Source organism: Xenopus tropicalis, chromosome 2 (genome assembly GCF_000004195.4).
Source record: "Xenopus tropicalis strain Nigerian chromosome 2, UCB_Xtro_10.0, whole genome shotgun sequence".
Lineage (NCBI taxonomy): Eukaryota > Metazoa > Chordata > Amphibia > Anura > Pipidae > Xenopus > Xenopus tropicalis.
In genome coordinates, this window is record NC_030678.2 from 136,627,031 (window position 1) to 136,643,960 (window position 16,930).

Here is a 16,930-nt window from a genome sequence, read left to right on the forward strand (position 1 = left end):
AATCTGGACTGAAAAAAGCACATGCGGGAAAAACTCACAGAAAAGTCGCAAAAATAGCAAATTTTTCATATAGCCAGGATCAAAAATCCAAAAACCACTAAAAAAATCAAAGAAAATAAAGATCTTCCAGGAAAAGAAAGGGAAATCTGCCATTGACTTTTACATGATCTTGACAGGTTTTAGATGGAGTATTTTCAGATTTGGAGTTGCCGCAGTTTTGTCTCATAATAAGTCTTGGAAAAGTTGCAACTTTGAGTTTCAGCACAAAAAAATCAGAATCTTGGGGAAAGAAAGAAAATGCCCCCTTTGATAAAGAGAGATCCAAATTACGGAAAGACCCCTTCTCCAGAAAACCCCACATCCTGAGCATTCTGGATAACAGGTCCCATACCTGTATTATGGGTGACCTATGTGCATTAACCTAAAAAAAGTGCAAAACAATATGTAGGCAAATGTGTAAAAGAATGTGCAGAATAAAATCCTAACCACTTGTGACATGTCACATGCAACTATGCTTTCATGTGAATGCTAAAATACAGATTTTTGTATAACTAACAGAGAACATAATACCATAAATAACCCATTATGGGTGGGGTGCTAGAGGCCACCAAAAAGACTGATTAACCTCACCATCCTGAGGGTCCCAAACATCAGTCTAATGGGCAGAACTCTGCCTCTGAGACTAAGGGGAGCAGTAACCAAATGACAAACATAGATTTTCACTAAAACCTTTGTTCATTTTACAATTTTAATCAAATTGCTATTTCCCCCAAATGGAACCACATGTTCATTTCACTCAGAACAGTGAAATCTATGTAATATTATGTACATACATTTACTTTCCTAGTGTATTTGGCTCCAGAGTCTCATTTTTCATGCAATTAAACCAAACATTTTGCTGAAATAATGTTGTAAGCAAAGATTAGACACAATCTAATCATTTTAGGGGATAACGAAACAAGAATGCCAAAATGTAAATTTGTTCACTTTGCCCTCAAACTACATGACTAATAATAAGTATATTTAAAGGAACAGTAACACAGTAGAAGTTGTGTGTTTGCAAGTATTAAAACTATAGTAGTGTATCTGAAGCACCTTTTACCAGTGCAGGGCAACGGTACATTATATTTACATTACTTGAAAACATTTTAATTTTTTGGTGTTACTGTTTCTTTAAAAAGTATGGGTAAGTAAAAATTGAACATTTAAATAAAGCATGCTAAAAGGTGTAAAAGCAGCATCAACCTCTGTGATTCCAGAACACACACTTTACTGTTCTAGAACTCTAGGCCTATGGACACTAAAGGAATAATCAGAGGAATACAGTTTATTAAAATAATAACATATAGATTGAAAGCTCTACGGGGCAGGGACCTCCATCCTCTTGTGTCTTTGACTCTTAACTTATTGCAACTGTAACTGTATCTTTTATTTATTTGTATTCATTGTTATACTTTGTATTTATCTATTATCTTATAACCCCTGTTTGTATTAATGTATTCTACTGTACAGCGCTGCGTACATAAGTAGGTAAAAAGATATACATACATAATTACATTGCACTTATAATAATTAATTTCCTTAAAAATTCCACTTCAATAAAAAAAAAACAAAAACATATCTAAAACATACACTTAATGACCAAAAGTATAGGAAAAGCTGTATGTCTAACATCTCACCCCCATACCGAGGGTGTTAATATTGCTTCCATTCTGCCATAACAGCATTAGTGAAGTTAGGCACTGATGCTTTGAGATCAGGATCTGGCTCCCAGTCAGTGCCCCAATTCATACCACAGGTGTTCCTTTAGGGCAGTGGCACATGGGGAGATTAGTCGCCCCCGCGACGTGTATGCCATCCCACTGGCGATTTATATTCTTGCCAGTGGGATGGCACTGTGGGGAGATTAGTCACCCGCGGTAACAAAGATTTGTCGTGGGGCGACTAATCTCCCCATGTGCCACTGCCCACTTAGGTAGAGTTAACGGGTCTGTGCAGGCCAGCCACAACCATCCACTCCCATCTCAGAAAACCCCTTCTATAGAGACATTGATTTGTGCATTGGGCTTCTTTGTGCTGAAACAGGAAAAGGCCTCCCCAAAACTGTTGCAACAAAGATGGAAGTCCTGAATTGTATAGAATGCCATTTAACTGTAGACTTAGGTTTCCAATTACACCAGGGACCCTAGGCCAGACTATGGAAAACAGCCCTAGACCATTATTCCTCCTCCACCAAACTTTTAGCATTATGCATCCAGGCACACAGTGTTCTTCTAAGATGATGAAATGCCATTTCTCTCTCCAGGGGACACATTTCCACTAATCCAGAGCCCAATGATGGTAACCAATACACCACTCCAGTGAACACTTAGGGGCAGATTTACTAACCCACGAATCCAAATGGGAAAAATTCCGATTGGAAAACGAACATTTTGCGACTTTTTCGCCGGCGTTACGACTTTTTCGTAACCATTACGACTTGCACGGATTGTCGCGACTTTTTCGTAGCCGTTACGATTTGCTCGTATCTTGTCGCGACTTTTCCGTATTGAGCGCTCGTAAACTGCGGGCAAAACTTTCAGACTTAGCATGATTTTGGAAGCCTCCCATAGGGCTCAATGGCACTCTGCAGCTCAAACCTGGCCCAAGGAAAGTCTCCCATAGGGCTTAATGGCACTCTGCAGCTCCAACCTGGCCCAAGGAAAGTCTCCCATAGGGCTTAATGGTAGTGCTGGGCGGTATACCGGTATATACCGAACACCGGTTTTTTTAAAAAAGATGATAAAAAATTTTAACTTACCGGCATACCGGTGTGGGCGCCTCCTGGCAATTTTTCTTACTATTTCCGGGTTGTGCGCGCTGACGTTACGTGCGCGCTGACGTCACGCGCACGCTGACGTCACGTGCGCAACCCGGAAATAGTAAGAAAAATTGCCAGGAGGCTCTGTGAGCTGTCGGGGGTGCCTGCGGCTGCCTGGCCCGTAAGGTTTATTTATGTGAAGGGGATGGGGGGGTGTTTGGGGTTGGATGGGGGTTGGATGGGGGGTGTTTGGGTTGGGGGGGGGTGTTTGGGGTTGGGGGGGGGTGTTTGGGGTGGTCCCCTAATCATGCATGGGGAAAAAAAAATACCGTCAAATACCGTGATACCGATATAATAAAAAAAATACCGTGATATAAATTTTTGGTCATACCGCCCAGCACTACTTAATGGCACTCTGCAGCTCCAACCTGGCCCAAGGAAAGTCTCCCATAGGGCTCAATGGCACTCTGCAGCTCCAACCCGGCCCAAGGAAAGTCTCCCATAGGACTCAATGGCACTCTGCAGCTCCAACCCTGGCCAAGGAAAGTCTCCCATAGGACTCAATGGCACTCTGCAGCTCCAACCTGGCCCAAGGAAAGTCTCCCATAGGGCTCAACGGCACTCTGCAGCTCCAACCCGGCCCAAGGAAAGTCTCCCATAGGGCTCAATGGCACTCTGCAGCTCCAACCTGGCCCAAGGAAAGTCTCCCATAGGGCTCAATGGCACTCTGCAGCTCCAACCCGGCCCAAGGAAAGTCTCCCATAGGACTCAATGGCACTCTGCAGCTCCAACCTGGCCCAAGAAAAGTCATGAATCTGAAACTTTCGTACTCGGCGCGAAGGCTACGAAAAAGTCACGACAATTTGCGCAAGTCGCAACGCTAGGAAAAAGTCGCGACATTTTGTGAAACAGTCGTAACGGCTATGAAAGAGTCGCGACAATTTACAAAAAAATCGCAAAATACCGATCATTACGAAAAAAACATATTCGTAAGCCTTCGTGGATTAGTAAATCAGCCCCATAGTCTTGCACATGATAATGTTGGAGGTGATGCACCTCTGATCACCATACAGCCTTGTAATCTTATGACCACATATTTTCATATACATAAGAGGGGCAAGCTCACTGCCACTAAGTTTTATATAAATATGACAATTAGTTCACCATGTTGCAGGAGCCCCAGAAAGACTCCAAACAGCTCATTCACACTAGTCTCTTATTTGCTTCGGTGAGACAAATCAGCTTTATAGACCCCCAGTGATGCTTTCAAGAGTCAAAAGTCCCTGCTCAGTCACTAAACAGAGATTGGCAACCTGGCGAGCTCATGATGGCAAAGTGCAACACCCAGTAGCCCCATAAATACCAGTAATGGTCAGGTGCAGTTTATGGAGAGCTGTAACAGTGGCTGCCCTAACCTGGGTACCTTAGTGATTTACCATAGCAACTGTGCTTGCTGAAATGAGAGTCATATCCCCATAGAGACAGATCTAATGGTATCTAAACGCAATAATCAGTAAGTTGATCTCCATTATACCTCTATGATGCTTGCAAAGCCTCCCAGTCACACATGTAACTGTAATACTAAATGGCTACTCATTAACACAGCAGCCCACATAACCTTTGGGGCAGGTCTGGACTGGAATGCAAAATAAGCCCTGAAATGTTACGCACAGAGGCCCAAACAGCCCCCCACTAGCCCACTAGTGACTGTGGTAACTTACAGCAGCCCCTCTGCCATTGACCAAAATCCCCACATTGCCGGTCCGGCCCAGCCTTGGGATACATTGTACCAACAGAGTAAAGATGTCTCATTGCATCCCGCCAGCAGCACCACGGTAACGGCTTGTGTCCCTCACTGCACTTATTCATTAAGCGCCAAAGCAACTACAGGCTCCTTATGAGCACGTTACGGCCCTTTCGAACTACTACACCCAATGGACAGGGGTTGTAAGGGGGAAGGTTACCATCCGCTAACAAAAAGTTCCTTTACTCGCTGCGGGTGACACTGTCCGGTAAGTTATGGAGGTAAGGCTACTGGTAGCAAGAGAGGTCATTACCATGTAAGGAGAAGATGAGGGCTAGACCTGTAGCGCCTGTGCACGCCCGATAAGCCTCCCACCGCCTGCCCTCCCTGCCACACATACAGGCACTGCACTCACAGCCTCCGCCCTCCATGACATCATTGAACCACGTGCTTGCGGCCCGTACAAGCCACACCCACTTCCGCCCGCCGCTTCTCTCGAAAGTTCGAACACACCAATTGAATCTCGGTGCGACCAATAGCCGGAGCCAGCCCGCCTTCGTCACCCATAGAAGTTGTTAAAAGGTCCCGCCCCGAACGCATTCCAAGGCAGTTCTTACCGAGACTCCTTGCTGTCGGTCGGTGAGAAGCCGCAAGCTGTGCTTTCCCATTCCGTAAAACTATCTGCTGTCTAACAGACCCCATCCGAGTCAGTCATGGTGAGTAGAGAGAGGGGCGGCATGCCAACGCGGGGTGCGTTTGTGACTATTGGCGGGATTGCGGGGCAGCTAGGTGGTGCTGCCATGCGGAATGCGCAGTAGTTTTTAGAAAATAGGGAGCTGCGCTTATTTGTGGTAACGGTATGTGCGCCCATATATCCTTGTCCAGATTTCAGTTATAGGGAACGATTAGTACTGGGGTTATTTCACTCAGATTACGCTGTTTTTGCGCTTTTCATCAACATCAATTCTGCAAATGGGTGTGAGGCAGTTCCTTCTAACAAAGGCGGATGGGTTATTGGTAGGGGCTCGCCCATAGGGATCACGGAATTATAATAGTTATGCTTTTATGGCTCAGGAGGCTTGTGTTCTCTTGCCTCTGGGTGAGGGCATCAGCTTTTTATATTAAATATATATTTGATCAAATGTGGGTTAGTGAGCATGGCCGTATCCAGCTTGTGCAATGGGGGAGGAAGTGCGTGTCCCTGCAGTGCGGAGTCTCTTCCCTCCCCAGTGAGTGACAAGCTGCTGACTCACAGGCCTGAGCTCATACTGCTGCCTGTTTCCTGCATGAGATGTACAACCTGCACAGGGCAGATAAGAGACTGACATATTTGCTTACATTAGATACATTAGATAGAGTAGGTGGAACCCACCAGTTACATACGTGCTGCTTCATGGAACCTGCTGGTACTGCCCTAGGGCACTGATTTACAGCCAGGTTGATTCAGTAAAGCCGGATGGGTAAAGCTCTTGGCACTAATCCTGCATTCTGTAAAATGCTATGCCTCAGTCGGTGCAGGTATGAACTTGACCTCCAACCAAGGTGTTACGTTTAAAAGACACAAAAAAGAGAAAAATGCCCTTGCTATAGGCAATCATGTGAAATGGGCTTCAGGTTCAGAAAGTTTGTGATGGCAGTGGCTGTTGTACTGGTCTAATGCCACTCGGCTCCTTCTCCACATTTTGATTGCAAGTCATGTTGCATAGTTTTCGTATGCTAAGAATGTTAAACCTGTAAGTTAGAACCTAAAAACTGCCCCTTTGCTGTCATGGATGGATTCCCAGACCATAGAAATTGATGTGAACTTTCTCAGCCTTTCTTTGAACACTTTTTCAAAGTTCTCTTTCAGTGGGTTTTGAAGTATGTGCTTTAGGCTGCTCACATCAGGCTTTTTGTTCAACAGTTCACTTTGAAGGGCAGAGACCCTTGAGTTAACTGTGCAGTGGGGCAGTCGGTAAAAATGGCCAGCCCAGGTTTAGTTGGGCAGTTTGGCTGACTTTGACAATACTACCTGACTACCAGTCTAGGAGTGGGGGGCAGCATCAGGCAATCCTATGATGCTGGGGGTTTGAGAATTTAGGTCCTGCCAGAAGTTGTTGGCCTGAAGGAGGAAAGCCAAAAAAGCTCCTTTAATTCATGCTATTTTTCACCCTAGCAAACAGATCAGTACATAGGTGGCCACACACATGTATGGCACCTTATACAGTATCATTTCGACTTTGGACCAATCAGTTGGTCACCTTTAGGGTCCCTGACATGTCAACTTTGAACCTTGGTGATACCAGCCTTTTGGCTAAGAAATCATTAATTTTGAACCAAAAGTAGCCTAAAACTGCTAATCTCAAACTGCTAACAATAGAAAATTAATGTATATAGCAAAAGTGATCAGGAGTTAGACCCTCTAACAGCAGCAATTATATGCGGAGTACAGTTCTAAACTAAATCTCAAGACTGGCTTGGAAAGGGTGTCATACAGAAAAGTCAATTAACCTCATGTACTTGAATAATGTGGTCCTTTCATATGTTGCATGTATAAGGGATAGACCTAGAGCCCCAGCTCTGTATTAACACTGTGCTTAGAGAGGTAGGAAACCCCCTACAGAATGACAGAACCATCTCCAGTGCATACTGTAATTCTTTTATTTTTGCCGATGAAATGAAAACAAAGGGTTTATTACATGAACGTGGCAAAAAAAGTTGAAAAGGACAGGCCTGGTGCAGTGGCTATTTGAATGCTTCACCTTGCAGGAGTAATCCTGCTGCTGATGGCCTTACATTCCTCATTGAGTCAGAAATCTGCTGGTTTCAGCTGGTTTATAGAGTAGAACAGAAAAAAATCTGTATGTGAAGCATATGATTAAGCTTCTGCTGTGTTGAACAATGGAGTCCGGCAAGCTTGGGAGTGCCAGTAACTGCTGAACAAAACATTCGACAATTGAGCTTTGTATGGGATGTTGGAAGTGACTCAGTGCTATTGCTAACACATTTCTAAGCGGGGGAATAGCTAGTCTCTCGGTAACTGCTACATATGCAGAATTTAGAAAATATTAGGTAAATCCCTTAGGGTGAAGCAACACAAGTGACTGTTATTCTTTTGGCACAGCTGTTTAACCTCCCTTTATATGAAGCTTGTTAAACTGCAGGCTATTCTATGCAGATTTCTATGCATTTATCTGCAAAATTCTGATTGTGCTAAATTCTTTTTGGAAAAATTAACACATTGTTTAGCTTAAGGGCTAGCATTACACTGTGACACATGAGTCACTATTGCAGCTTTGCTCGCTATTATTCACCTTGTGTTTCTTGGCTCTGTCTTCACCAAGGCTTTGTTATATATTAAGGCTGTTACCTGGCCCCTGATGGGCTTTTGTCTGTTCTTGTACAGGTTTTAGCCAGTGATTTTCCCCAAACATCTGATAAACACTTAGGGGTGTTTTGATTACCCCTTACTTGTGTCTGAGCAAATTAATGGTCAGACATGCTTTGTGTGCCATAGGCCTTAAATTGATGATTAACTACAAAAGGATGACAGAACATAGGTTTGTTAAGAACTACCAAGAAATATAAAATGGTGTAATTTCAGAGCTGCTTCTTTTCTGTTTAGTCTACTCTTTTTGGACCACCGGTTTGCCTTACTTTGGGTGCCTTTGCAGCTTTATTAAGGACTCTGGCAAAGGTTGTTCCCCAGACTACTGAAAGAAAAAGCAAGCATTTTCCTCTAGAATAAGTTGCTAAGCTGAATACCCTAAAATGCAGACAGAGGGTATGAGCCAAACCTTTACTATTTTTATAAACCACAATTTTTTTGGTTACAGCCGATTTTCATATCTGAATGTGTATATCAGGATTTTGATTCAGTTCAGTATGGTTTTTTTTATTGATTAATGGTGCTAGCGGTGAAGGGCAGATTCTCCAGCGATAAAAAGCCCATGTATCCGTAAGTTGCAAGCAGCCATTTTATGTTTTAGGGTTTAGAACACTGCAATCTGATAATCATATTGGTCCATTCTGTTAAACTCTCACAACACAAAGTGATTTTCTGGAATTCAGTGTCTCAACAGTAGTGCATAAATAACATTCTCACATCACTGGTTTATTTATAATCTAATCCTTGAATTCATTGCATCACCAGTTTGTAAACTACCTTTTTCAATGTATTTAAAGCTTTGTATGGACTTCTGTAATCTCTGCCGCGTTATTTTCTAATGTGTTGCCATCTGCCTCTTATACTTAAAACTGGTTTGAGCAACAGTACTTCCTCTTAGCAATATACGTTTTTTAAAAATGCAAAATCTTGACTTGGGAAACCTGCTAACTTGTTTCATGTCTTGCAGCGTGAGTGCATCTCTATACACGTTGGCCAGGCTGGTGTGCAGATCGGCAATGCCTGCTGGGAACTGTATTGTTTGGAACATGGCATCCAACCTGATGGGCAGATGCCCAGTGACAAGACCATTGGAGGAGGAGACGACTCCTTCAACACCTTTTTCAGTGAAACTGGAGCAGGAAAGCATGTCCCCAGGGCTGTCTTTGTAGACTTGGAACCCACTGTCATTGGTAAGTACAGCCTTCCTGTACCTTAAATGTGGGTAGAGTCCCCCTTAATAATCTAAACTTTTGCATTTATAAGATCTAGAGAGCTTTATATTATGGATTTGAAAAATGCTTAGTTGGAGTAAAGCAGTGCATCGACTCCCATTCACATAAAATGTGTCCATGCCACAATGTTTACCTGTTCTGTTTGTTGAACGGGCTTTTGTTGGTTTATTTTTTGCAGATGAGGTGCGCACTGGCACATATAGGCAGTTATTCCACCCAGAGCAGTTAATTACAGGAAAGGAAGATGCTGCCAATAATTATGCCCGGGGGCACTACACAATTGGCAAGGAGATCATTGATCTGGTGCTAGACAGGATTCGCAAACTGGTAAGTAAAATGGTGACCATATCCTGCTATGATTAAGATATATTCAGATAAACACATTATCCCCTGTAAAAGTGTTAAAAAGTGAAAAAAACAGATCGTTAAAGGCTTACATGTTAATGTGCAAATATTTTTTTTTCATACAGGCTGACCAGTGCACAGGTCTCCAGGGTTTCCTGGTCTTCCACAGCTTTGGTGGTGGTACTGGTTCTGGATTCACCTCCCTGCTGATGGAGCGTCTCTCTGTTGATTATGGAAAGAAGTCTAAGCTAGAATTTGCCATCTATCCAGCTCCTCAGGTCTCCACAGCTGTGGTTGAGCCCTACAACTCTATTCTCACAACCCACACCACCCTGGAGCACTCTGACTGTGCTTTCATGGTAGACAATGAGGCCATTTATGACATCTGCCGCAGGAATCTAGATATTGAACGCCCATCCTACACCAACCTGAACAGGCTCATTAGTCAGATAGTGTCTTCTATCACAGCCTCTCTGAGGTTTGATGGAGCCCTCAATGTAGATCTCACAGAGTTTCAGACCAACTTGGTGCCCTATCCCCGTATTCACTTCCCTCTTGCCACCTATGCCCCTGTCATCTCTGCAGAGAAGGCTTATCATGAGCAGCTTACTGTAGCTGACATTACAAATGCCTGCTTTGAACCAGCTAACCAGATGGTGAAATGTGATCCACGCCACGGTAAATACATGGCTTGTTGCCTGTTGTACCGTGGTGATGTGGTACCCAAAGATGTAAATGCAGCTATTGCCACCATCAAGACAAAGCGTACCATCCAGTTTGTGGATTGGTGCCCAACTGGTTTCAAAGTTGGTATCAACTATCAGCCCCCAACTGTGGTTCCAGGGGGAGACCTGGCCAAGGTGCAGCGTGCTGTGTGTATGCTGAGCAATACCACTGCGATTGCTGAGGCCTGGGCTCGTCTGGACCACAAGTTTGATCTCATGTATGCCAAGCGTGCCTTCGTGCACTGGTATGTGGGTGAGGGTATGGAGGAGGGTGAGTTCTCTGAGGCCCGTGAAGACATGGCTGCCCTGGAGAAAGATTATGAAGAGGTTGGTGCAGATAGTGCAGATGCAGAAGATGAAGGCGAAGAGTATTAAACTTTATTCTGTTTTCCTCAAGTTGTGCCTTTCTATTCCTGAATTTCCCCTTCTGAAGTCTAACTTTTTTTTTTAAAATAAAGCGCCATTTTAAATGTGGCTTTAAAGTGTGAATTCTGTTGAATTTCTGTAACTATAGTTGTGCTCAGTTTTGTAATTCTGGTTGATATTTGCCAAAGTTTGTTTTAAAATGTGTTCTGCCTGAATGTCCATGCACTAATATGAAGTTTCTTTGCCCTCCATCCATTTTTTCTAGTCAGTCTCCCTCCCTTTGGTGCAAGCACTTATAACTGTTGTACATGCTACATGTATGCAGTTTTGCAGCTCCCCAATATAACATGACCACCTGCAGTGTTCATGTAATCTTATTTTGAAAAAATAACTATGGGTATGGCATCTGTTTAACAGAAACCTATTATACAAAAGCTCCGAAAACGGCAACTGTCATTTCCCACAGTAATAATTGAAGATCTTAATTGCTGCCCGGTTTGCTGTTTCTCTGCAATGTGACAGTGCCTTGTGGATGCATGTTCATTTACACAACATAAATAGATGTTGGTGGCATAACAAGTAAATTGGAAATTTTAATGTTTTTATGTAAACATCCCAAACCCATCCTGAGGCTTAAATGTTCTGAGAAATTAATTTTCTTGTGATAATCCGACAGCTGTAATGCTAAATTTGTTCATTTTCCGATGTATAAAATGTTTCAACAAACAATGGGCAGAACACATTTCTAACATAAACCGTAGGGGGCATAGATGTGTAGCTCTCCTTCAGTATGTTGATTTGACATTAATGGTCATTGTTCTGCATGATATAATAAAAGGGATGTTGTCACACTAATTTATAATATTTGTGAAATTGAAGCATACTGTAAAGGAAATTTGCTTAAAACTCTTACAGACAAAGGAAAACCTATATTAAAGGGTGCACTGGAGCTATGGGATTGAAAATGCACCACTCTGAACTGCAGTTCTAGCATATGCCCCGTTGGACTTTGTTGCATGGGCTGCTATATGGTGGTTTTGTTTGACCATCAAAATTTATATGTAACAATTGAGATGAGTAATTCATTAAAGGGGTGCTCCACCCAGAAAAGAAATCATTTCAACCAACCTTGCAATATACAGCCTTTTCATCATTTTTATGTAATAGTATCCTAACAAAACCTAAGCATGCTCCCCTGTTCTGATCTGGCCTACTAGTTTGATATTATAGTGATAGGTATATTAGGGCTTTCTGAGTTGTGTGTGGTTCCTTTAAGGATGAATTACTTTTATATCTATTGAAGTAGCTTGCCTTTACATTTAAGATTTACATATTGACTAATGCTGAAAAAAAAAAAAAACAGAGCCTGTGTATGTAGGCAGAAGCAGGCTAACATTTAAACACAAAGTGGCTAATTTATCAAATATTGAATATTCTTTTGTGATGAATTTAACTTTCACCATCAGGAATGCTTTTGGCATATTTTTGCACTTTGCACTTGACAATGTTAGGTACAGAAAAGGAAGACTGAGGTGGCATGATTCATTGTAGGCAATGCCCCCCAAGTGTTTAGTTGTGCCAAAGTAGTGCTTTTCTCTATACTTGCCTTCCTGCTTGCAGAAAAGCTCAGAGAAAAATAGAGTATATTTAACCTGGGCTCTGTGTTGGCTCAAAGGTTTCCCTATTAAACACCTTCTTCCCACTTCCCCAGACCTGCTCTTAACTTGCTGATTAGGTGCAAGCCCTGAGCAACAAATACAGTACACAGTATGTTCTGCCTGCTTGTCTCTGTCCCCCTGAGGGAACACTTCTCTTACTGAGACAAAAATTTGCTCATGTGTCACTCTCTGCTCTAAGGGTGAGTGTGGAGGTAGCAAGTGAGTTGAAGGTATATGGCACAAGCAGGGGATGCTGCAACTAAAGGGCATGTTGTTGGGAGAGGCAACTGAGACGAATCTGTTTAATGTATTCCGGATACAATGACTGAAAGTGACACCCCTAAAGGAGAGGTGTCAGGGCTGGGATTAAGGGCTCTGGCACATGGGGAGATTAGTCGCCCGCAGCAAAACTCCCTGTTCGCGGGCGACTAATCTCCCCGAGTTGCCTTCCCCCTGCCATCCCACCAGCGGACATGTAAGTCGCCGGCGGGATGGCAGGTGCGATTTCGCGCAAATCACGATTTCCCGAAATCGCCCCACCGCGTCTGCCATCCCACCGGCGACTTACATGTTCGCCGGTGGGATGGCAGGGGAATGCAACTCGGGGAGATTAGTCGCCCGCGAACAGGGAGTTTTGCCGCAGGCGACTAATCTCCCCGTGTCCCAGAGCCCTAAAACTACATAATAAACAGTGCAGCTGTCAAGGCTTGCCAGAGATCATTTTATTTGCATGTCACAGTTTCACAGCATTAATCTAGAATAAAATATTTGCAGCACCTCAATACAAGAAGTTGGGTTTGGGTTTAAGACCATCAAACAACAAAAGTTCACTTACAGTGGGCAAATTTGTATGTGAAGAGTAACCAACATCAATCAATTCATAATTAGCTTCTTTAGTCATCAGCAGGATGAATAATGAAAGTAAAAATAAGTTTAGGTGCAATGAGTTACCACCCCCAAATGCAAGTATAAACCCTGTTATATGAATCCCACTTTTCTATGGCACACATACAAGTCCTCTGTGTGTCCTTTAAAAATAATTTAAATATTGGCTGCAACCAATACACCGAACAGTTAAAGTTGTCTCTGCTCTTCAGCACTGGAATTGACAGGGTCCACAATATAGTCCTGCATTTAGCACCTGCTTATGGTGCACAGACCACTGACCCAGAGGAATCTGCTAATTGCATGAGCCCTAAAGGGTTCAACTTTGTGCCCCTTAAGCTGGCCATACACGGGCAGATCCGCTCGTATGGTGATGTCGCCAAGAAGCGATATCGGCAGCTATAATCGGCCCGTGTATGGTGACCTTTAGTGGTCTTGCATCTGCACCTATGGCAATGGTAATTGAGCTCTAAGCAGATTTAGAAACTAGCATCTACTGCAAGTCTGGGGAGCAAAGAATTAAGGTGGCCATCAGGGCCGCCATCAGAAATCACGGGGCCCCTCACAACAAAATTTTCAGGGCCCTGCCCCCTAATGGCCCCTCCCCCAGTGACCCCTCCCATCAGTACAAAGGACACACAAACATTGGTAGCCAGTGCCCCTAAAACATTGGTAGCCAGGGCTCCCCTAATACATTGGTGCCCAGCAACAGTGCCCCCCTATTACATTGGTGCCAAGAGCAGTGCCCCCCTAATACATTGGTGCCCAGCAACAGTGCCCCCCTAATACATTGGTGCCCAGCAGCAGTGCCCCCCTAGTACATTGGTGTCAAGAGCAGTGCCCCCCTAGTACATTGATGCCCAGCAGCAGTGCCCCCTTAGTACATTGGTGCCCAGCAGCAGTGCCCCCTTAGTACATTGGTGCCCAGCAGCAGTGCCCCCCTAGTACATTGGTGCCAAGAGCAGTGCCCCCCTAGTACATTGGTGCCCAGCAGCAGTGCTGCCCTAGTACATTGGTGCCCAGCAGCAGTGCCCCCCTAGTACATTGGTGCCCAGCAGCAGTGCCGCCCTAGTACATTGGTGCCAAGAGCAGTGCCTCCCTAGTACATTGGTGCCAAGAGCAGTGCCCCCCTAGTACATTGGTGCCAAGAGCAGTGCCCCCCTAGTACATTGGTGCCAAGAGCAGTGCCCCCCTAGTACATTGGTGCCCAGCAGCAGTGCCCCCATAAGTCAGTGTGCCCCGCGCCCCCCCCCCTAATACAATGGTGCCCAGCAGCAGTTTTACTTCTGCTCTTCGGCAGCTTCTCCGGTGGCTTCGTATCCTAGACACTTCTGTCTACACGCAAATGCACACAGGCCCTTTTATAAGGTTGCGCCCCATGGGTACTGACGTCTCCCGTACACATGGGGCGCAACCATCTAGCTGACCAATGACAGGGCCCAGATTTTATTAAAGGGGGCCTGAGCTTTAAAAGTAAAAATTGCCCGGGCCCGGGACAGCTGTACCCGCTGTGCCCCCCTGATGGTGGCCCTGGTGGCCATACACATTACAATTTTCTACTCTCCACTAACATTCAGGGCTAAATTGTCAGATATGGAGGTAGAAACAATAAAATGATTTATCCCTAAATGCTTGCTTTTGCACGGACACATTTAACGGCGCCCGATCAAAATTTTCTGTCCCGCCCGATTGATGTGATGACCGATATCCAAGGCTTTTTATCGTTATCCTCGTCAATCCACCATACAATTATATTGGTGCGTGTATGGCCAGCTTTAATCGATATTCAAAAGGACCCTTATTTATTTATTGAAAACGTGTATCTTCTCTGGTAAATCCTACCTAACACTCAAACCTACTAAAAATACACTTTTTTGTCTGAAGCTGCTTAAATCGAAAACATTGATTTTTCTGCTTACAGAAAGGCTAAATATGAAACAGAAGACCACATTTACAACCATGCTGGCCGACCTTGACTAAACCTTGGTTTCTACATCTTTACCATCCATGATGTCATCAGAGGATCACAAAGATAAATCGTTGTTTGTGTGGTCTTTGTGCCATTGCATACCCATGTTTCACTATTAGGAGTGGTGATAAATCTATTACTTTGGAAACATTCATCAGAATTGCTGAGCGCAAATGGATTTGCCACTATGTGACCCTCCCTTGGGCTCTGCATGTGAGCAGCTGGGTGGGTTCTATTGTTGCAGGCTGCTTACTTTCCTTACTTGAGCTACAGTATCTACAGCTAAGCTAATAAGCAGGAGGGTGACAGCATATTTCTTAACCTCGTGCCAAAGTCATTAATCTGGGCTTATCACCTTCTGTTTAGAGAATGCTGAGTACCTGGAATTCGTTTGTTCAAGATATCAGCAAAGTTGCCACCATTATCATGGATTCCGCTACGCAAACCATACAGAAAACACCAATTCATGTCTAAGAAGTCTTCTCATGGTTTGACAGCAATGGGATTTATTGGGTTGTACTCACCCACAGTGCACAAATCTGGGCAATAAAATGGCATGCACAGAGTTTGCTCCAGTTCTAGTTACCAATAGCAACCAAACAGTAGACAGTATATATTTTATTTTGAAATGTTAGACAATTATAGTTAAGCTGGCCATACACATTCAGATTTTAGTCTTCTTCCGATGAATGTTTGGATATCGGTCGTACAGATAAAACTAACCTTCAGACTGAAATTGTAGGATAAAGCCCTAAAGATCAGAGATACAAATCAGATGGTGATCTGAATATGAAATACTTGGCAGACCCCAATTAAGAAAGTGACTTCCTGGAAATGCATTGTAGGTCCCCCAAGGAAATTGTCAGAAACACAATACATGCGCAGATTTTATTGTTATGTGACTGAAATGTTCTAAACTGGCCAATTGACTAAACAACCAGTCGCCATGGTACGAAAATTATTGGGACGTTAATTCGGAGCCTAAACATGTTCTGAAAATTGTACCAAGCTTGGCCAGCTTTAGGCAGTATCCCGTATAAGTAAACCTTTTCATTTAAAATGCCCTAAAAGTACTCTAAACAGCTCACAGAATAATATACCTTTCTCCCTGCATGCACATTTATTTTGTTTCTCTATTACAAGCAGCTGAACTTCAGTTCTTTTACTGACTCCCTCTCCCTTGTCAAGCATGAAGCTCCCCCTTTTGCTTTCTAAACACTCCTCTCTCCGACTATGAAGACTTTAAAGAGGCGCCTACTGGGCATGCTCGCTGCCTCTGCTCCAATTAAAATCAATCAAGCATGTGCAGTATGCACCTCTTTGAGGTCATCATAAGGGGGTGGAGCTTCACAACAGACCAGGAAGTTAGTAAAAGAGATACAGCTTACAATAGAGAAACAAAATAAATCTGCATGCAGGGAGCTAGACTGTAGATTTCCTCACCATTTGATAGGCCGCACCCTACTTGGACTAGGCACGTTAGGAGGTCAGTACCAGGCTCAACTCAGAGGTGAGAGGTAGCTGTGCTAGACAGTGGCTTGTGGCCCCAACAAGGAATCAGTTTTTGAAAGATGAAGAAAGTAATTCCCTCTGCCTTGCACTGCAAATAATTGCTTTAGTTACAATTGGCACAAAACAGAATTAAGCTAAAATGCTCTCTCTCTATGCAATGACCTAATAAACTTTAGACTTCTCCCCATTATCCTTTTATTTCTCATTCCCCACCCTTGCAGTCTGTGTCTTTCATAAGCTTCCATTACTCAGCTGTTCAACCCCAACTCTTCCTCCCCTTCCAATCAACTCCCTCCAGAATGAGAGTAAACTGAGAATGACTTGTTT

The 16,930-nt window shown here is 43.7% G+C and overlaps 2 protein-coding genes across 8 annotated transcripts in view; one reads left to right on the forward strand and one right to left on the reverse strand.

Annotated features, from left to right (window-relative positions):
- The window catches only part of LOC100494438 (putative nuclease HARBI1), a 39,286-nt gene extending 34,288 nt beyond the window's left edge, over positions 1 to 4,998 (reverse strand). For 2 of the 7 annotated variants that reach the window (XM_004911853.4, XM_004911854.4), the window contains exon 1: positions 4,858 to 4,998. The gene's annotated coding sequence lies outside the window, so the exon portion shown is untranslated. The remainder of the gene's footprint in view (positions 1 to 4,857) is intronic. The other 5 variants (XM_004911857.4, XM_012957782.3, XM_002935123.5 and 2 more) reach the window with 3 other exon arrangements.
- Positions 4,999 to 5,184: 186 nt separating this feature from the next.
- On the forward strand, positions 5,185 to 11,434 carry tuba1c (tubulin alpha 1c). The gene is made up of 4 exons (NM_203747.2): positions 5,185 to 5,260; positions 8,879 to 9,101; positions 9,322 to 9,470; positions 9,614 to 11,434. Exons 1-4 carry the CDS (start codon positions 5,258 to 5,260, stop codon positions 10,586 to 10,588), a joined length of 1,350 nt encoding a protein of 449 aa, NP_989078.1. The 5' UTR covers positions 5,185 to 5,257; the 3' UTR covers positions 10,589 to 11,434.
- The last annotated feature ends 5,496 nt before the right edge of the window (positions 11,435 to 16,930 follow it).